Source organism: Sodiomyces alcalophilus (genome assembly GCF_042370955.1).
Source record: "Sodiomyces alcalophilus JCM 7366 unplaced genomic scaffold ACRALscaffold_2, whole genome shotgun sequence".
Classification (NCBI taxonomy): domain Eukaryota; kingdom Fungi; phylum Ascomycota; class Sordariomycetes; order Glomerellales; family Plectosphaerellaceae; genus Sodiomyces; species Sodiomyces alcalophilus.
In genome coordinates this window covers 4,330,827-4,349,156 of record NW_027263533.1, presented here as the reverse complement: position 1 = coordinate 4,349,156, position 18,330 = coordinate 4,330,827, and the positions used below count along the sequence as shown (strand labels likewise).

Below are 18,330 nucleotides of genomic sequence, written 5' to 3'. Positions count from 1 at the left end.
ATGGGTTAATATGCGCGTCCTGGAAATGCGCCAAGTCTGAGAGTGCCGAATTCAAGCAGCATCATTTCTTTGACAGCCAAGGATGGGAAGAAGACAAAAAATACAATCGAGGCCAAGGATAAGGTCGGTGAATTCGAACTGCCACCAAGACTCCTGGTCCTAGGCAGCAGATATTACCATTGGAGGTTCTGACAATGAATGAAAAGCATGCTCATCGAGTCGCGGCGCATCTGACCTCCAAGTCACTCGCGGCTTCTCCTCGTTTGCGAATGCTTCGTCGCCCGGAAAACGGATGTTTTCGAATCTTCGGGTTATGCCTGGTTCCTCGAATCGTCAAAGCCATGCCATGCCACCATGGCGAATAACGGAATCCACCCGCCTATACCCAGTAGCACCCATCTCAACACGGCCCCGCCTAGCTGTCCGCATGTTCGTCGATAGCAAGGTATAGTTGAGCAACCTGGCACGACTCGGAGTCGTTTGGTGGCCAAAGAAAGAAGGCGTGGAAGGCCCCTCGCTCGTTGACTTGTAGGCATATGATATGACCTGGTATAGGTTCCCGGACAAGCCACCAACAGTGTACTTCGTACTCAGGTCTGAAGGATAGTTCGCTACAAAAACTCAAGGTTATCAGCCGGGCCCGACATCAAGATGGTAAAGACAAAGACGGGCAGTAGGATGCTTGATCTCAGTACAAGTTTGAGAAGATGTAATGGCACGGTTTTCTTCAGCATAGCACTCGACAGGAAGGTCAAGACAGACGCCTCACCCTCCTCTCGACATGCTCTGCTGGCCCCGCATGCGTCATCATCGAAAGGAAAAGAAGAAGAAAAATGGACGATTGTCCAAACCACAAAAATAAGGACCACTAACCTGGAACAAGAGGCGCCTGCGATCACCAGACGGCCATACATCCCACGAACCCCCCCAACCACACAACTTCTCACGTCTCCGGCCTGAACTTGGTCCGCTTCTCCTTCATGGCAAACACCTTCTTCCTGTCCTCGTCGAACCGGCGCACGAGCGCCGCCTGCTCCTCCTTGCGCCTCTCGCGGAGCTGGAACCGGTAAAAGTCCTTGGTGCTCTCCTTCTTCCTGGCCTCCCTCTCGAGCATCTTGCGCCGCGCCGCCTCGGCCTCGTTCCGCGTCGCCGGCGTCGCCCGCCCGCCCCGCGTCACCGTCACGAACCCGTCCTCGTCCGGCTCGTTGCGCAGCCTCTTGGCCGTCTCCGCCGCCTCCTTCTCCTTGCGGTTGAACACGGTGAAGAAGGCGTGCACCGCCTTTTGCGTCGCCGCCTTGTCGCTCCTCGACAGCTGCAGGTGCGACGTGATCCACGCGCTGCCCAGCTCCGGCGCGTCCTCCGCCACCCCGGCGCCCCACACGGGGTATTTGGTGGTCCGCCTCGCCTTGGCGATGGCCTTGAGCGCCACGTCGACGCTCTTCTCGTCGGCCATGACCGCGATGGCGCTGCTTCCGCTCTTGTGTATCTTTCGTGTCCAGATGTCCGGCAGGAGAGCCGCCTCCTCCTCCCTGGCGTGTTCCTCGGCCTCTTTCTCGTCCCGCTTCCGCTTCTTCCCGTAACTCGCAACCTTGGTGGCCTGCGCAGGGTCGGTCCCCCATCTCCTCTTGCGGTCGTCTTCAAACACAATGCTCTCGAAGCGGCCCGGTCCGATGAGCGAAGCGAATAGGGCGCGGAAATGGGATTCGGTGCTATCGGCGGGCACGTTTTTCAGGAAAAGGCTTCGGCCGTCGATGTCTGTTGGCATCTTTGTAATGTTTCGTCGAATGCGAACTTCGTGGACCGCTGACACGGGAAAGGACGGCATGGAGGGCATCTGTATTGGGAGGATGGAGAAGCCCTCCCCAGGCGATGTTGAGGATGACATGGCTGGTATGGAGTGTGACGTCTTGTCTATGCTGGAGTAATGGTGGACTGAGATCTCAAGGTCAACAAATGTCCGAACCTTTTTTTTTTTGTTGCTTGGCAGGATCGGGTACACGCGCTTATCGTCACCGCTTATCGCGTGCCTTCTTATCGTCCGTGCGCCGGCTTTAGCCGTGGTCGCTTATCTAATCATCGCCGTATGTAAGCAACACGCAGATGATCACGACCTCGGATCAACTCGACACTTTGTTCTGTCGACGAGTGTCGAGGTGTAGTCTGGACGGACTGTGATGGGTTGATGTTGGTCGGGTATAAGTAACATGTGTATTTACAGAGCTCATCATCACATACATAAAAATCATATTTCAATGGTGATTCTGCCAACGCCTCTGCTCAAACAGCTCAGCATGGCATCGTCCTTCTCCTCCTTCAACAAGGCCGTACCCCTATGGTCGACCCGTCCACTCCTCACACGGATCTTGCAAGTGCCACAGTTCCCTACTTCGCAGCTGCTATCCATGGCATCGCCGCCAAACTCCCTCTTCAGGGCCTCCAGCAGCGTCTCTTCCTCCCCGACCCAAACCACCCGACCATCCCGGTTCGCCACTTGGGCCTCGAAAGGGTCGCCGCCAATCTCCGCCTCGAACGCCTCAAAGTGGACCTCTTTCTCGTCCACGCCGTGCTTCGCGACCGCTTCGCGCCCCGCAGCCATCATCCGCGACGGTCCGCAAAAGTACAGCTGGCTGTTCCACTTGAGAGTGCCTACAATCTCGTCAATGTCCATCCGTTGCCCCTTTTCTCCGTCGTACAAGTGTACGACGGATCCGAGCGCCGAGATCCTTTCCCGGAAAGGCACGTCCTCGGCGGACCGGACAGCATAGTGCAACTCGAGGCTCAGGTTGATGGAGAGGCTTTTCTCTATGAGATCTAGAAAGGCTGTGATGCCGACCCCGCCGGCGACAAAGACCAGATGGCTCGCCGAGCTGGCCTTGGGAACGTCCGTCGTCATCCGGCCGACCTTGATGACAGCTCCTGCCTCTGGTGCGGCATCCGAACTATGCAGCCAGCGGGATCCGCCCCTCGAGGCCGGCTCGAGCGCCACTGCCAATTCGAACTTGTTGGGGTCACCCGAGACGATGGAATAGGAACGCTGAAGACCATTGGGGAGACGCAGTCGGACGTGGGTGCCGCCGCGTGCCAAGGGCTCCGCCTCTGAGTCTGGGACGACAGCCTCGAGAATGTAAGACGCGATGCGCGGCGTCTCCATCTTGCGATCGGCAATCCGAAAGTCCCGCCATTGCTCCTTTGGCCCCGTTAGCTGGCCGGCCCGGGCCTTGGCCCTGGCTTTGGCTTTGGCCACCCGTGCCCGAAAGGCGCCCCGGCTTTCCTCGCCCATGCCTTCGATGGCGGCGAGTTCTTCATTCATGGCGAGGTCGTCCTGGTTTCGGTGCAGGAACTCTTGCACCCGTTCAATAGTCCACTTGGGCCACGGGCGCTCGACGAGAGTGATGGCATCGCCGGCCTGGACTGCGCCCTCGCGGAGGACGCGGTAGTACCAGCCGGTGCGACTGGTGCGGTAGGTCTGCGGGGCAAAGTTTTTGATCCGAAAGCGGTGGTTCAGCTTGAAGCACGGTTGCCGGGGCAGGCTGACCTGCAGGAGGACCTCGTCGCCCACGGAGAAGATGTCGCCGATGCAGACATTCCGTTCGTTCATGTGACGCACGACAAAGTTCTCGCCAAAGCCGCCCCGGCGAAAGCGATCGGCCGCGTCAGGATACTCGGCACGCCAATCCGGATAATGAGAGCAACAGTCTACCACGTCGAATCAAATCAGCCCAAGGGTGCCCGACACGTGCCACAGGCCGATTGCTAGTAAAATGCGCATCTTACAGCCGTGGATGGCCTTGTCCACCCCGCCATGGAAGGTCAAGTCGTGCTCGTCATCTTCCAGGCCTAGGCGGGTGACTCGGACGGGACCCGAGCGGATCGTTTTGTCAATGCCCGACTCGATCTCAAGGCCGGTCATCTTCTTCATTCTGCCCGTCCTGACCTCCAGGATGACGTCCGTGGTGCAGGGAGATGAGAAATCAACCGGTTCTTCATGACCGCCATTCTGGGCTGTTTGCATGGTATCTATTGCCATGGGAAAGGAGGCACGTTCAGGCGTTTTGCTGAATAACATCCAAGTCGCAAGTCGGGAGGGACAGCGGGGATGAACGAGGGGAGACGAGGAGAGACGGAGGTGGTGAGGGATTTGTATCGCGCCCAATCACACAGCGATTACAACCTACCGGTTCCCAAAGGGGAAAGATCGGCTGATGATGGAATGACTCGTTACTGTGTTCAGAGACGCACAATGAGGGCACGATCAGGCATTCTACTTCGAGACAGGAACATCGTCAATGTCTTGGAGAATGAAGAGACGGCACAGAGCTTCGATGAATAGGCGCGGCGTCGTGAGGAGATGGGTTGCTGGGTGCATGGTGCATCGCCCGACTAGCCCATGCTTTTGGTCCTATACATCGTATACATCGTGGTTCGAGTCGCTAATATACGTAGCGATGTGGTCCATATGTTTGGCTGAGTTGGCTCAGGGCAGACTCGTGGACGACATGGAGACGTGGATTATTTTGATACACGGGAAATATTCGTAGTAATGTCCGGGCTTTGATTAGTAATTCTGATTAGTAATAGGGTGATAGGTCCGTGCGCAAGATGACGGGCCGACATGCGGATCGATGGAGACCTCGATCAATGCGGCTCTGCCGGTTCGAGTACAGTCACCCTGAACTTCTCACCACCTTCGTTGCATTTCATCCGTAGTCTTGTATGCTCCTTTTCGAATGAGGAACTCTAGGAAACATATCCAGAACCTTCCCTTCTCGACCTAACCGGACTCTGTGACCAACATGCCTGCAGAGTCTTGGCCGATCCAGGGTCCCTTCCGTGCCATGTACGTGAGCACATCATGAGGACACTGAAGCCTCCAAATGAACGCTCGAAACGCCGTCTTGTGTTCTACCGGGATTCGCCTCGTCTGCCTGTTATGGCCTAGACAGATTCCCATGCGAGCCGCGTGCGCGACGTGCTCGATCTGCGCCCCCCAGCCCAGCCCGGTTTCTCATGTTCAACATATGGATCACCAATGACACATGTCCTCGACTATAACGCCGAACTGCAAATGACCAGCTTCTGAGAAATCTATACTTCGTACACACCGGCAGCCACTCTCGTTAAAAGAACGTGGACCGACTTCGCATCCTGGCCGCCTGTACGTTACCTACTTTTCTTGAGACGGCAGTCAATGTATTTGGTTCGTATGTAGGTCCTATATTCAACCACAGGATGTCCTCTTTTACGGTTTCTCTCTAGGTGTTTGATTTCTTTCGTATTCAGTACCTAGCTACCTGGTCGCCGTCGACATCGCATTGGGTGAACCGTTTTATTCTTTGGCTTCCTTTCTTCGAATCCTTATATATTTGCTCCATATCATATCCTGCACCCTCGTGCTAGGATCCCCGGCCTCCATATTCCCAGACACGGATTGTACAATCACCTCTGCCCTGACCTCCCTGCTCCTTACCAGGCATCATAACCAAAAACAACATCCATCTTTACCTGCCGCGTATGGCATATCACGAGGACTGCGCGTTCTAGGCAGATTCTGGTCCTCACATACCGCGTTCCCTATCTCACATTTTTTTGTTCTCCAGATAGGCTTCGATTCTTGCCCTTTCCCTCTCCTTGCTTCTCGCTCTTTTCCACAAGTTCTCTCGATCCGCCCATGAATTCTTCCCTCCACGCATTCTGCGCCTAGCTGAGGACTACTTCCTAAAATCGGTTAAGTCTATTCTTCTTCGCATAACCACTACCCCTATTCTCTGGCCTGGAAGTGGCACCCGAAACCATACAATCACTATGAAATGCCTTCCGTAAGAAACCGTCGCGTTGATCGCTAGCCTTCTTAACCCAGACGACGTATATAACTTGGGGCTCACGTGCCGCGGCTTCTACTACTATATCCTGTGTAGTAGCTTTATCTATGGACAAGTCCTAGAGCTAGCTGGTTATGTAGAGCCTTTGCCCTTGATTCTTATCTTATCCGTGGTGCTAATGGTCCTCTTTAGACTTATGCCGCGATAACTCTAGAAGCTAGAGATGCCCGTATAGACCGGCAGTATGCTCGGGGATTCAGACGCTTTGTTAAACGCTGCCGGGCCGTTTCTAGCGCTACTCCTTTTACCGTTTCTATCATTGCGACTGCTGATGCCTTCATCTACAGCAATGGCATGTTGTGCTACACAGACGAGTCCTTGTTCATGCGCCTTCTCGACCTCTATTCTATTCACTGTCACCACGAGAGACATTGATCTGTATGGATTGCCTTGTTAACACGACCATTTCAATCACTAATGATCGTGCCCGTCGCAAGTACAAATGGGACCCGATCCACTACGCTGACGGTCTCCTGTCGTGCCTCTACCGTCAATATGAACCCACCCCGACGACATGGCCGATCGTCGTGAGACAGGCGACGCGAGATATTGTCACGACTAGGTGGCTGCGGCCAGATTGTCAGTATTTCGTTCGGAACAACGCCGATTATCTCGTCTGCGGCCATCGCATCCAAGACCGTCCCGACAACTCCACCCCATGGGTCCTTCTACAGTTCAGAGTAAGGGACCGGATATGGGGGTCGATGAGCTTGGTACTCGGGCCCTTGGTCGACGGCGCCATCGGCCAGACTATCTACTCCGAAAGGGTTGACAACTCATCCACGTTGTAGCCAACGGAACCAACTAGGATGCGCGCGACGACGATTGGGCATGGCACTACTTTGCAGCGAAAGTCAGGCTGGCCGAGCCGGTTTTCGTCGAGCATACCACCAAAGAGTCTGGTCTGCCTGACGACGGCATCACCGAGAGGACCGATACACGATGCTTGGAACACCGTTCAACTGGTTCAGGACCCTGTGAGCCGTGCCGTCATAGTCCTCGAGGTCCGAAGGGAATGGCTCGGCGGCGAATACCTACCGTACGCACCTGCTACAAGACTGAACTCACTTTCCCCGGTGACTCCCGGCCCGCAGTTCTTCAACATTGTCATCTGCCCACCACACTGACATGTCCCACCGGCGGCGACCACCTCTCGTCCACAGAGGTGACTATTCGTCGGATTTTTCTCCTCTTCCAGTCGACCAATGTCCTATACGTGCCTATCAGCAGACCTGCCATACCTTCCTTGATCTTGTCGACGATAACTCGGGTACGGATTCTGCCTCGCAGCCCCTACGGCTACGTTCTATCTCGCGAGCGTTTCCGCCCCTCCCGTCACACCTTGGGAATGAACCAACTGTCGCCGCAGATCAACAGACAGCCCCAGAAAGTGACACCAACAATGTGTGTACTTCTCCTATTGACTAGATACCATTAACCATAAGACTTGGGTGGAAATAGTCAGCACATATGCATACTCAAGGACGTGCAAGAAGAAAGATTCATTCTTAGAAGCTATATATCATTAAGGGACACTAAATAACTCTTGCCCTTGAGCAGATCCCAGAGAGGCATCTTGGGTCATTGTCTAAACTGTAGGACCTGCCTGTCAGAAGCGTCAGCATCACTGGCAGCGATGAACGTGCCCAACCGACGACAGTCAGACGACTGCGAGGATCAGTCCACGGTCTCAAATTTGACGCTACACTCAGTAAAGGTCTGGCCAACTGAAACTATGCCGGAACCATAGGTAACATGTCTAATAATCTCGCCGCCCATTCAAATAATGAAACATCAGATTTGCTGAGGCACCCCGCCTCAGTCGCTATCCGCCGTTCTTCTCCCCTTCATGTTCCCTTCTTACTCATTCATCACCCTGTCTGACAACCGTAACGATGGCCATCATCCAAGAATCCACACCATCATGAGCCACCCCTACAAAGGCCCCCCGTTCGCCCCGAAACAGCTGCAGACAGCTCAAGGTGGCTGAAGTCTCGACGCCTTCGCGATCGACGGGCTTCCTATTATGTTTATGCGGGATAGATGTTCGCACATGCTTTGCTTCCATACTCCTACTATAATCCGTAGCTGTATCACCGACCCTCTCCTCAAGGGTAGCAGCGGAGGTTATGCACCGAGATTGTATTGTCGTGTAGAACAAGGGCAAGTGGCGTGAAGTACATTTAAATTGCCGGCTGGTGCTCGGTCATCACCTGGGGTTTACTTGGACATAGTTTCCTAACAAGACGGAGTTCGTTAGCAAGACTACATCTCTCAGAAAGTATAGAGACAGAACCCTGGAAGAGAACCTGGAGAAGAAAGTTGACTAACCTGGAAACTGCCCCTGTTTCCCATTGAGCTTCCCTGTCCACCACTCATTGTCGTTCTGAGTGCGGCTGACAATCTCAATTATGTCTCCTGTTCGGAAGCTAAGGTCGCCTTCAACCTGCGCGTCGTAGTCATACAGTGCCGTGGCAGTCTCGGGCGCCGGAACGCTGCTGAAGCGGCTAGGCTTGGGCTTCGGAGGAGGGGGCTTGGGTTTGGAGGCGGCCAACGCTGCCAGTCCGGGACTCACCGCACTGCCTTGTACGGGTGCCGAATAGGGTGGCGGAGGGTTGACGTCGCCGCCGGGTTGCTGATTCACGGGGGGGCTGTAGACGGGATACTTGGACGCCGGCGATGGGGAAACGGCAGGAGGTGGAGTGGCAACAGGAGTAGTGGCAGTGGAGCTGGAAGGGCCGGCGGTGAGGAGTCCTGCGGTCTTGGGACCTTCGAGGGCGTTGGGCCGGCCGTACTTGGCGGGACGCTTTTGGCCGGTCGTTTTGAATTTGACAATGGAGAGGGCCTCTGCCCGCTCGACTACATCGCCCTGCTTACTGAGGAACGCTTCTTCAATGTCGCGCGTGAGGTCAAAGTAGCCAATATCGCAGCCCTGCATCTTCTCGTGGAGGGTGTAGAAGACGTTGAGCTGCATATAGTAGAAAGACTGGAAGAGGGGCTGGATGAACTCTTTTTCGAGGACGAAGAGTTTGGGAAGCTCCTCCTTGAGAAGGTCGTTGAAGTAGTTGAACTCCTGGGTCGAGACCTCGAGTTCGCCCTCAGCTTTCCACATCGCCTTCTCGTCCTTGGCGCTGCGCTCCTTCTTGTCCTGCAGCTTCTTGAGTGAAGCGCGATGACGGTCATAGTCCAGCCTCTTGTGTTCGCGCTTAAGAGACGTTTTGCGGATGGCCTTGATGACGTCGAGGAGCTCGGTGGCTGGACGGATCACCCTGCTCTCGATCATCTCGAGCTCTGGGCTCAGGGTTTCCTGAAGATCCTTGACCACAGCCTCATATTCCTCACAGGCACGAATGCCCTCTGGGTTTCCCTCGATTACCATGCTATCGGGATCGGACATGCGGCCCGAGATTGGCTTGTAGACTTCTGTCATGGCCTTGCTGAACTCGATCTGGTGTTGCAGCATGCCATTGATGGCTTCAAAGTATTTTTTCGATTCATCGTGCAGCTTTTTCGTCTCCGTCTCGAGCTCGACGAAACGGCGCTCCGCATCACTGTAGACTGCATCTTTTGTGTTGTCGCCAATGTTGAAGCGGGACTTGAATTGTTGAGGGGCCTATCGATCGCAAAAACGTAAGCAAGCGCAATTGTTAGCATTTTCCCACCATCTCGCATCGCTCCTCCCGGGGCAATCTTCAGATGTCATGTTTTGCGGTTCGCGCCTCTGTGCCTTCACTGGACATCGGCTGCCTCCCGAGGCTGCGATCGTCGTCGCCCCGTCGAGGTTCCGACGGTCGGTGCCCCATATCGCAGGGAGAAGGTAAACGTACCCTACTCAGGCTCTTTTGCAAGCCACGAAAGCTCATGCTTGAGGTTGTTACGCAGCGCTAAAATGGTATGTGAGGACAGAGATGCAGGAGACGATGAAGGCGTTCTTGGAAGACGAGTAGCAGGCTTGTAGGTTGGTGGGGTCGAGGTTGAATGGATGGTGACGGAAGATTGGGTGCGTCAAATCCACAGTGTGAGGAAGAAGGTATTGTGACCTTATAATAAGGTTGATGGAAGAGGCCGTGGCGACGTAGTCATTGTATCCGCAGTTACATGTTTGGATGCCACAGTCAGTGGATAGGCACCAAGGCAGGTACCAGTGTAACGTGCGAACTGGACCTGACACATGAGACTTCCTTACTAATCGCTCTGATTGCTGCTCACACCTCTGGCCGTTGCTGACGACTGCACAGTGGCTGAGTCGTCATCTTCATTGCTTGGCGGGTTTTGCGTCTTATATACGTGTTGTATACAATGTGGCAGGTACTATGTCCAAATCCGACTGTTGAAGTGATACAGTACTTCTACAGAATCAGACAAAACAACTCTTGTGCACAATGGGGAATACTGGAAGACGTCATCCTGATACGGTACGGAGTACTTCCAAGTCTCTGAAGCTCCGACGATTCATGTCTAATTACATAATCAGTGCTCTGAGCGGAAACGGCATGACGTATATCCAACCAATCAATCGACGCAATCTTATCGCCGAGCGGAAAGAAAGAAGCGGAGTCCGAGTCCATAAGAAAGTGCCGAGCTAATTACAATAATTTCAATACATCCGTAATCATCACCGACTCACTTTTTCCCTTCCTTCTTCTCCTCTCCGAACCTGGGCTCCCCCGACATACTTTGCCCTTTGTCATCTCTCATCATCACCGCCCATCATGACAAGAATTCCATCGTCGGCGCTGAGGCAGGCGGGCCGCCTCTGTGGCAGAACGGCAGTTACGGGAACACGTATCTCGACAACAGCCCGGGTGGCGACCGCACCACTTCAACGTTTCGCTCAACGGCGATACGTGTCAGAGTCAAGAAAAGATAATGCGCAGGTTAAAGTTGACACGGCCATAAAATTGAACAAGGATGACTTTGTCAATATCCCCGCTCAGTCTCCAGATGGCTCCAACATGATGGTCAGCCCGATGGCTCAAGTCCTCCAGCAGGCGACTACCATGGAGGAGGGCCAGCGTCCCATCTACCTTGATATGCAGGCTACCACACCGGTAGATCCCCGTGTGCTAGATGCCATGCTCCCCTTCTACACCGGTCTCTACGGCAATCCTCATTCGAGGACACACGCCTACGGCTGGGAAAGCGAGAAGGCCGTCGATGAGGCCCGTGAGCATATCGCCAAGTTGATCGGGGCGGACCCCAAAGAGATCATTTTCACAAGCGGCGCCACTGAGAGCAACAACATGAGCATCAAGGGCGTTGCAAGGTTCTTCGGGCGTTCCGGCAAGAAGAACCATATCATTACCACCCAGACGGAGCACAAGTGCGTCCTTGATAGCTGCCGGCATTTGCAAGATGACGGTTTCGAAGTCACCTACCTGCCTGTCCAGGCCGGTGGCCGGATCGACATGGCCGAGCTGGAGGCGGCCATCAAGCCCGAGACGGCGCTCGTCAGCGTCATGGCCGTAAACAACGAGATTGGTGTCATCCAGCCCATCGAGGAGATTGGTAAGCTATGCCGGAGCAAGAAGGTCTTTTTCCATACCGATGCCGCCCAGGCTGTCGGCAAAATCCCTCTCGACGTCAATGCCATGAACATCGACTTGATGTCCATTTCTTCCCACAAGATCTATGGACCCAAGGGCATTGGTGCCTGCTACGTCCGGAGGCGGCCGCGCGTTCGCCTGGATCCCATCATCACCGGTGGTGGTCAAGAGAGAGGTCTCCGAAGCGGCACGCTGGCGCCGGCACTGGCCGCTGGCTTCGGTGAGGCGTGCCGCATCGCCATGGAGGATATGGAGGTATGTCACTTTTCCACTCTTCCACTTCACTACACTATCACATTGCTCCTTAACCCTTTCTTCATGATGATCTTGCTTTATACATGCATGGCTTTCTGAATGTCCCGTGACAAGGACATTTGTTGCAACATAGCACTCAAGTCTGAAATATCTTTTCCCGCGTCTCGTCAACTTGTTATCAATCTTCTTGAAAGAGAGCTCGAGGCTGACTTGCGTGACTCCCAGTACGATGCGAAGCGTGTCAAGAGCCTCTCGGACCGGCTCCTGAAGGGGCTTCTGTCCCTGGAGCATACGACACAGAACGGCGACCCTGAGCATTTCTACCCTGGCTGCGTCAACGTCTCGTTTGCTTATGTTGAGGGCGAATCCCTCCTCATGGCCCTCAAGGACATTGCGCTCTCCTCCGGGAGTGCGTGCACGTCCGCGTCCCTAGAGCCTAGCTACGTTCTGAGGGCACTCGGAAACAGTGACGAGAGCGCGCACAGCAGCATTCGGTTCGGCATCGGTCGGTATACGACAGACGAGGAGATTGACTATGTGCTGAAAGCCGTGAAAGAGCGGGTCGGCTTCCTCCGTGAGCTGAGCCCGCTGTGGGAGCTCGTCCAGGAAGGAGTTGACCTCAACACGATTCAGTGGAGCCAGCACTAAACACTGGTGACCAGTCGCCAAGGGAACGGGACTTGCCTTGCTTCTCTCGCATAATGGCAACATCCCGTCGGCTCCTCTTGTAGCAACATGCAATTTTCGACCTGGCTAGAGTCCTAGCACCGATTGTCTTTTAGCTTTTATGTTTTTCCCCTTTCATTCATTCTTCCTACGGGTTTCGGAGTTTGGGAATCAGGTTAAGAGATATCCGTTGCAGGAGAGGCAGCGGCACATGTGGGCATCGAGAATTCGACCGTGGAAATGATGAAAAGCGGATGATCAAGTGTAACAAAATAAATATATGGACAGGCTGTGGCTGTATTCATACGAAAGACTACTTAATTGCCCAGAACAAATTGAGATGCGCCAGCTGGCATTCAGCGGCAACCATGAACATACCAATGACCGACAGGATGACGAAAACAGCGTGCAAGTTCCAGCAAGTCGGGGTAAAAGCAGCTCTAGGGATAGAGATCGCAAGCAGAGATGAACGAGCGCTACGACTGACAGGGGAGCGGATTCGAATGAGAGACCACCCACCACGCCCTGTCTCTAGGTGCCTGGCATTCCGGAGTTATCTCGCAGTTGTGACGAAGGATGGATCTCAGGGCAAGGAATCACAAAGTGTAGCCGACGGGCGAGCGGATCTGAGGAATGTCGTGAGACAGTCGCATGCCAATAACGGTGAATCTGGAAGCCTCGACGGGTTTTCTCGGACCTTTCCTCACCTCGGGGATCCTATGACGCCGCCGGATTTTGTGAAATACACAGCTTCGACTCGGTCTGGATTGGGGTAATGGCCGTGATGATGTCATCGCCGCTGCCCACCTTCCACAGCTTCCCCGTCCCTTCCCCTCCTTCGTTTAATTGTATTTCGTACCTTTTAGTATGGGTACTAATTATAGGGCAGTAGCTGAGCTGGCTCCAAAAAATGACATCACGCATCAGCCAGGAACGACTCGACAGGACAGCGGCTGAGAAAAGACGCGTCTTCCAAGGTGAACGGTTACGTAGATGGTTGCGGAGAGAAGTTGCGCATCGTCATGTGAACGCGGCCAACCCTGAGGACTCGGACTATATAAACAGAATGGCTCTGCCCATGAAATGCCAACCTACGATCCATCACACATCCTATCGTCTCTAACTCCTGAAACACAAAGACCCGACCAAACCAGCAAGAGAAAGACCAAAACCCTCAACACATACTTCCAACACATCCAACCTCTTCACAATGACCAACGAGAACAAGGACAACACCTCCACTCTCCAGTCGTACATCGACTCGGCCACTGGCGCCGCTCAGAACCTCATGGGTACCCTGACCGGCAACACTGGCGACCAGGCCAAGGGCGAGAGCAAGAAGGAGCAGGCGCAGGCGGAATATGACGCCTCGCACGCCACGGCCAAACTCCCCGGGTTCACCGTCTCTTCGTCAGGCGCTGCGACCAAGGACGACCCGGACCGCACCAGCGGTGGATGGAACCAGACCATGGGCGCGGCCAAGGAGACCCTCGGTGGTCTTGTAGGCTCCGAAGTAAGCATAGGCTCCCAAGCACTACTGTGTTATCCTCTCGTTCTTCAAATCACATGTCGCTAACTAAGTCTTTCCAGAATCTCAAGGAGCAGGGCCGACAACAGAACCGCGAAGGCCAGCAACAGGAGGCCCGCGGCCAGATTAACGACTTCACCTCTGGCATCGGCAACCGTGTCCAGGGAACCGTCGGCAGCGCCGTTGCCGGATTGACGAACGACGAGAGCAAACAGAAAGAGTACCAATATCAGCACGATGCTGGAAAGACGCAGCAGCGGGGTGCCGAGCACGACATTCAGAAGCAGGCAGAGGCTCGTCAGTAGACATGGAATCTGAGAACGCGGCGCGTCAACGATGGTGAGCAGAGGTGAATGGTCTGTCGCGAGGCATGGCCTGGGCGTTGCTTAACCTGATACCCTAGATGGAACGGAGCGACTGTCACTAGTATGTTAGATTGCTTCATTGTACACATATTTCCCTAGAGAATTCAAACACTCTTAATCTCCGTTTGAGCACAGTACTGTTGCCCCCATGTTGTGTGCTCGACCTATATCTGCTACGGTTATCCACAGAGACCCTGCGAACAAATGCAAGGGCTACAGCACGCATCGACTTGATTCACATCTCCCACCAACCATTTGGTGACAAAAGGAATTCCAACCCGTCAAATCGGTTTTCCTCCCACCAAATACTCATATGACTTGATTCTCCTGCCCTCCACCACCGGCGTCGCCCAATAGTGTAACTTGCCAGTGGGACAGAATCACACCAGTTCCGAATTTTAAGATGTTCGTCGCTCGGCTCAAAGTAACCAAGTCCGTGGGGTTATTCAGAGCAAACGGATCGCGACCCCTCACCCCAGCCTCCTTTTATCATTTCGTTTTCGGGTTTGCTTCTCGGTCCACCGACTAATCAAAGCGAGACCAAGCTCGATTCAGAAGGCCCAACATGCCATCCGTCAACGGGGTTTGCGCTTGTCCTGCAGGAACAGGGGTCCGTCTGGAGCCACAAGCCCTGGTCTCGGTCAAGTTGAACCACTACGAACAGAAGCAACGAAAAAGGTCGCCAAGTATTTCGTAGTGAATTCATTAGTGGGTGGCGGCTTGTGACACGTCCTGTGGTTTCCGTCATGGGGGTATTAATACACCCGTAATTCGTGCTTGACCGCCTGCCCAAGTACTTTGTACGTCGTTAGCCCTCCCACACCTTTCCCCTATATTGCCCTCCAAAACACCAACCAACTTCTCTCGCACTACCCTCCTCTCGTCATCTCCCCTGTGCCAACCCGCATAGCCCTAGCCCTTCAGGTCGCTTCATTATCATTCCTTGTCTGCTTTTCAATCCAGCCCCACCCTCTATTATGCTCTTGTCATGGCGCAGCTCGAGGCGGCCCTTCAACAATGGGCTATCCTCCTAGCCCTGACTGCTTTCGCTCTCTCCCTCGTCGTCATCGGCCAACTCCTTACCGCCCACGCAACCGCCTACCTCGCCGCGCCTCGTGAGGTCGCCCTCCTCCTCGAAACCCTAGACGCGACCGTCGAAGAAAACGAGAGCTATGACCGCCACTTGACGAAGGTGCCGCGTCTCGAAGACAAGGTGCGCTTGAGCAACCTGCTGCGCGACATCCAGCGGGGCGGCGACGACCTACGGGAAACTCTCGACGCGTTTCTTGTACTCGTCCCCGACGGCCGGGGTGCCGATGCCGACAAAAGCGACAAAAGCGACAAGAGCGACAAGCCCGACAAACCCGACACGACCAAGAAACTGACCTTCCCCGCGAGAGCATTATGGGCCGTCACACGGAAGGACCTGGAGGAGCGCATGAGGAGGCTGGACATGATGCGCATGCGCTTCCTCGTGGTCTATCTCGGGCTCGTAGCCGAACGCGCAACTACTGCGGCCGACAAGCAGCAGCAGCAGCAGCCGGTCCAACCTCTACTGTCTGAATATGCGAGGGAAAAGGGAAAGAATATAGACAAAGTGGGAATGGCCGCCGCGGCCGCTTCGCAATTCCCCGAGACCCCGAGCCCCGCGCCGACTCCCGGCATGCTGTCGCGGTCCATGACGGAGGAGCTCAGGCAGAAGCCTCCGTTGCGGAGGCTGACGACCCAAGCGATCGGCCACTCCTCCGGCACCATACCCGGCCATCACGCGGGCTGGGCAGGTGTGGTGGACGAGCTGCAAAAGAGCCCCAAACTGAAAGCGAGGCATGCCTCGATTGAAAGGTCTATCGAGCAAGAGCTGGCCCTGAGCCGGCTGCTCTGAGACGAGGTGGCTGATCCTCGACCACACGATCACGACGACCCTACTTGCCCCCGGCGCATTTCTTTTTTCACATTTCATGATGTGATGCGCACTCTTACGAATCTTTGAATCACGACACGTCAGCCCTTTTGGTATGCGATAGTTACCTGCGGTTACAATGACGAAGAGCGATGACCCCTAGCATGGCATGAGACGACGGTCTACGCGGCGGCACTGGATATGGCTGATGTGCAGGCGTTCCCCGAGACGCGTGCAATGGTTTGTCTGGAAGGTTGGATGGTGTACGAGTGAACGAAGGACGTTCTGAATGTGTTTCCCATGTTGTTTTTCTCCTAGCCCTTCTTGAATACCCCTGTTTGTCACTGCATCGAATACCCCATTCCCTTTGTGTCGCATTCCAACTTCATTGCCCAACTCCCCCTTTCACGACATGTCGTCAGATTAATCCTCATCCCACCATGGGTCAGTTGTGATCCACTAGTCTGTTTCCACGTATCTACCTCAGTGCACTCCTGGTGCGTCTGGGTCGGTACCATTTCTCTCTCCCACTGAGCACGAGGTTAGGAAGGCAAGCTTAGATGGAATACAGCAAAGATTTTTTTCAACTCACCGTCCAGTGCAACAAGGAACCGGCTTACGCAGTTGTAGCATGCGACCTAAAAATATTCCCAAATTTAACGGAGGAATTCACTTGGCGCAGAGGACTGGGGGAACTTTACCGTCGTCACAATTTCGACCACCTCCTTGTCACTAAACAGAGCCTTCACCTTCCCAAAGGTCTCGTCGGCGACATGGACGTTCCTCGTCATCTCATCGGCCAAGAGAAGCACCGCCCACTGTTTCTCGTTGAAAATCTTGGGCCCGTCTTCCAGGCCGGCTAGGTCCCCCGACTGTGCCTTGAGCCAGTCCATGGCCTCCTGGCTCACCCCGGCGGCGACGGCAAGCGGTGCGTGGTGGATCCACTCATACCAGGCCCTGTTGATCACGGCGATGCGGGAGATGGCGAGCTCGCGCAGGTCGGCGGGGATGGTGGTGCGGGTGCGCACGGCGCCGAGGAAGGAGTTCCACCCGTCCGCCACGGGAGGGGAGTGCAGCAGTGCCAGGTCCAGGGGTTGGAGGGGCCGCGGGGCCCGGCGGGCGGCGATACGGGCGACGATGGCTTCCTCTTCTTCATTGGCCGGTTGGGGCGGGTTGGGGACGTAGGGGAGACGCATGGTGGAGGACGGGTTGTGGCTGTTGAGACGGGGTGGCGATGCCCTGGCGGAGAAGACGGTAGTAAGAGGGAATCGCGAAGAAATGAGGTTGAGAAGATTCGAAACGGGAATTGCTAAACTTGTTTTTTCCTCGATTTCGATGACGGGCTTTTTAAATGCGACGGCGAAGCATTCTGGGTTGAGCCGCGGTGGCCCGACGTGGGGCACTGGAGGCGGGGTGGAGGAAAAACTGCCGACTCCACTTCCCGAGATCCGGGTCCGGGCGGGCCCGACTCTGGCTGCTGCAATCTCGCGGCAATCGTTCTTAGACTAGATATTGTTTGATGCTGTTGACTATTTGCAACCCAGAGTCTGTGAGCTTCAACAACGTTTCTTCGTCTCATTAATTCTTACGAAGTTTTTACTGGTGTAAAGAAGGGAGGCTACGTTGGTTCATAGTACGCCGGTGGACTGTGCCAGCCCAGTCCATTACCTTCAGAAGAAAGATATATAACATCGTGGCCGTTCATCTAGAAGGGAAGACAACTCTGCAGAAGCTAACGCATTTTGATATGACTATTCCGTGTTCCTTTTTTATTGATTATATCGAAATAAAATATGCTAGCTTCCAAGGAGGAGAGTAGAAAACCATCAAGTCAGTGACCACTTTGGACATGAACCGCCGTGGTAAAAGCGCCAGATACGAAGTACAGTGAGTAAGCAAAAGTGATGAGTAGGTAACGCGCATAGATGGCTAAGAAACTACTCGTCATTAATGATTACCCACTATACATACCCTCCCCGTATTCTCAAAGCTTGAATTTCTAGTTAGCCCATTTCTAGAATCTAGGCGACAACTCATGTCCATTACGAACGCGCTCTCCAGCTATATGCGCTGTATTCGTACTGCTTCGTATCGATTCGAAGGCTGGAGGCGATGGGTTTATCCCGTGTCTTGTCTCCACATACTTCGAAGACACTGTTGTTGGAGGGAGACGAACCACGCATTGGAGTTC

At 54.5% G+C, this 18,330-nt stretch overlaps 9 protein-coding genes across 9 annotated transcripts; 5 read left to right on the top strand and 4 right to left on the bottom strand.

The window, feature by feature from the left end:
* Positions 1–943: 943 nt before the first annotated feature.
* On the bottom strand, positions 944–1,885 carry ACRALDRAFT_2099486 (uncharacterized protein; the record flags this gene model as incomplete). Its single annotated transcript, XM_071022945.1, has 1 exon — positions 944–1,885. One exon carries the CDS (start codon positions 1,883–1,885, stop codon positions 944–946), a length of 942 nt encoding a protein of 313 aa, XP_070877676.1.
* Positions 1,886–2,187: 302 nt separating this feature from the next.
* ACRALDRAFT_1061796 (uncharacterized protein) lies at positions 2,188–4,349 on the bottom strand. Its single transcript, XM_071016479.1, has 2 exons — positions 3,775–4,349; positions 2,188–3,696 (listed from the first exon to the last, which is right to left on the bottom strand). The coding sequence occupies exons 1-2, from the start codon at positions 4,010–4,012 to the stop codon at positions 2,243–2,245; spliced, it is 1,692 nt and encodes a 563-aa protein (XP_070877675.1). The 5' UTR covers positions 4,013–4,349; the 3' UTR covers positions 2,188–2,242.
* A 96-nt stretch (positions 4,350–4,445) lies between these two features.
* ACRALDRAFT_207790 (uncharacterized protein) lies at positions 4,446–5,701 on the top strand (the record flags this gene model as incomplete). The annotated part of the gene is made up of 9 exons (XM_071022323.1): positions 4,446–4,504; positions 4,587–4,703; positions 4,804–4,897; positions 4,940–5,038; positions 5,074–5,094; positions 5,125–5,197; positions 5,281–5,316; positions 5,398–5,509; positions 5,542–5,701. The coding sequence occupies 9 exons, from the start codon at positions 4,446–4,448 to the stop codon at positions 5,699–5,701; spliced, it is 771 nt and encodes a 256-aa protein (XP_070877674.1).
* A 449-nt stretch (positions 5,702–6,150) lies between these two features.
* Positions 6,151–7,869, top strand: ACRALDRAFT_2017576 (uncharacterized protein; the record flags this gene model as incomplete). The annotated part of the gene is made up of 11 exons (XM_071019887.1): positions 6,151–6,193; positions 6,246–6,646; positions 6,688–6,844; positions 6,876–6,883; positions 6,937–7,044; positions 7,078–7,133; positions 7,170–7,283; positions 7,341–7,365; positions 7,437–7,459; positions 7,493–7,596; positions 7,688–7,869. The coding sequence occupies 11 exons, from the start codon at positions 6,151–6,153 to the stop codon at positions 7,867–7,869; spliced, it is 1,221 nt and encodes a 406-aa protein (XP_070877673.1).
* ACRALDRAFT_1061794 (uncharacterized protein) lies at positions 7,368–10,098 on the bottom strand. Its single transcript, XM_071016478.1, has 3 exons — positions 9,707–10,098; positions 8,211–9,492; positions 7,368–8,117 (listed from the first exon to the last, which is right to left on the bottom strand). The coding sequence occupies exons 1-3, from the start codon at positions 9,740–9,742 to the stop codon at positions 8,089–8,091; spliced, it is 1,347 nt and encodes a 448-aa protein (XP_070877672.1). The 5' UTR covers positions 9,743–10,098; the 3' UTR covers positions 7,368–8,088.
* Positions 10,099–10,484: 386 nt separating this feature from the next.
* Positions 10,485–12,720, top strand: ACRALDRAFT_2033355 (uncharacterized protein). Its single transcript, XM_071020729.1, has 2 exons — positions 10,485–11,680; positions 11,906–12,720. The coding sequence occupies exons 1-2, from the start codon at positions 10,592–10,594 to the stop codon at positions 12,326–12,328; spliced, it is 1,512 nt and encodes a 503-aa protein (XP_070877671.1). The 5' UTR covers positions 10,485–10,591; the 3' UTR covers positions 12,329–12,720.
* An 836-nt stretch (positions 12,721–13,556) lies between these two features.
* ACRALDRAFT_1061792 (uncharacterized protein) lies at positions 13,557–14,179 on the top strand (the record flags this gene model as incomplete). Its single annotated transcript, XM_071016477.1, has 2 exons — positions 13,557–13,847; positions 13,937–14,179. 2 exons carry the CDS (start codon positions 13,557–13,559, stop codon positions 14,177–14,179), a joined length of 534 nt encoding a protein of 177 aa, XP_070877670.1.
* A 1,048-nt stretch (positions 14,180–15,227) lies between these two features.
* On the top strand, positions 15,228–16,121 carry ACRALDRAFT_2040784 (uncharacterized protein; the record flags this gene model as incomplete). The annotated part of the gene is made up of 1 exon (XM_071021092.1): positions 15,228–16,121. One exon carries the CDS (start codon positions 15,228–15,230, stop codon positions 16,119–16,121), a length of 894 nt encoding a protein of 297 aa, XP_070877669.1.
* Positions 16,122–16,195: 74 nt separating this feature from the next.
* On the bottom strand, positions 16,196–18,062 carry ACRALDRAFT_207786 (uncharacterized protein; the record flags this gene model as incomplete). Its single annotated transcript, XM_071022322.1, has 7 exons — positions 16,196–16,223; positions 16,268–16,298; positions 16,336–16,385; positions 16,632–16,669; positions 16,732–16,754; positions 16,813–17,644; positions 17,964–18,062. 7 exons carry the CDS (start codon positions 18,060–18,062, stop codon positions 16,196–16,198), a joined length of 1,101 nt encoding a protein of 366 aa, XP_070877668.1.
* Between the last annotated feature and the right edge of the window lie 268 nt (positions 18,063–18,330).

Bases quoted from the DNA above. Each gene is read 5' to 3' on its own strand.
- ACRALDRAFT_1061794 (XM_071016478.1), bottom strand. From the start codon at position 9,742: ATGAGCTTTCGTGGCTTGCAAAAGAGCCTGAGTAGG. The intron at 9,493-9,706 runs GTACGTTTACCT...TGCGATCGATAG, and splicing joins TGCAAAAGAGCCTGAGTAGG to GCCCCTCAACAATTCAAGTC. The intron at 8,118-8,210 runs GTTAGTCAACTT...CCGTCTTGTTAG, and splicing joins GAAACAGGGGCAGTTTCCAG to GAAACTATGTCCAAGTAAAC.
- ACRALDRAFT_2033355 (XM_071020729.1), top strand. From the start codon at position 10,592: ATGACAAGAATTCCATCGTCGGCGCTGAGGCAGGCGGGCCGCCTCTGT. The intron at 11,681-11,905 runs GTATGTCACTTT...CGTGACTCCCAG, and splicing joins TCGCCATGGAGGATATGGAG to TACGATGCGAAGCGTGTCAA.
- ACRALDRAFT_1061796 (XM_071016479.1), bottom strand. From the start codon at position 4,012: ATGCAAACAGCCCAGAATGGCGGTCATGAAGAACCGGTTGATTTCTCA. The intron at 3,697-3,774 runs GTAAGATGCGCA...TCGACGTGGTAG, and splicing joins GGACAAGGCCATCCACGGCT to ACTGTTGCTCTCATTATCCG.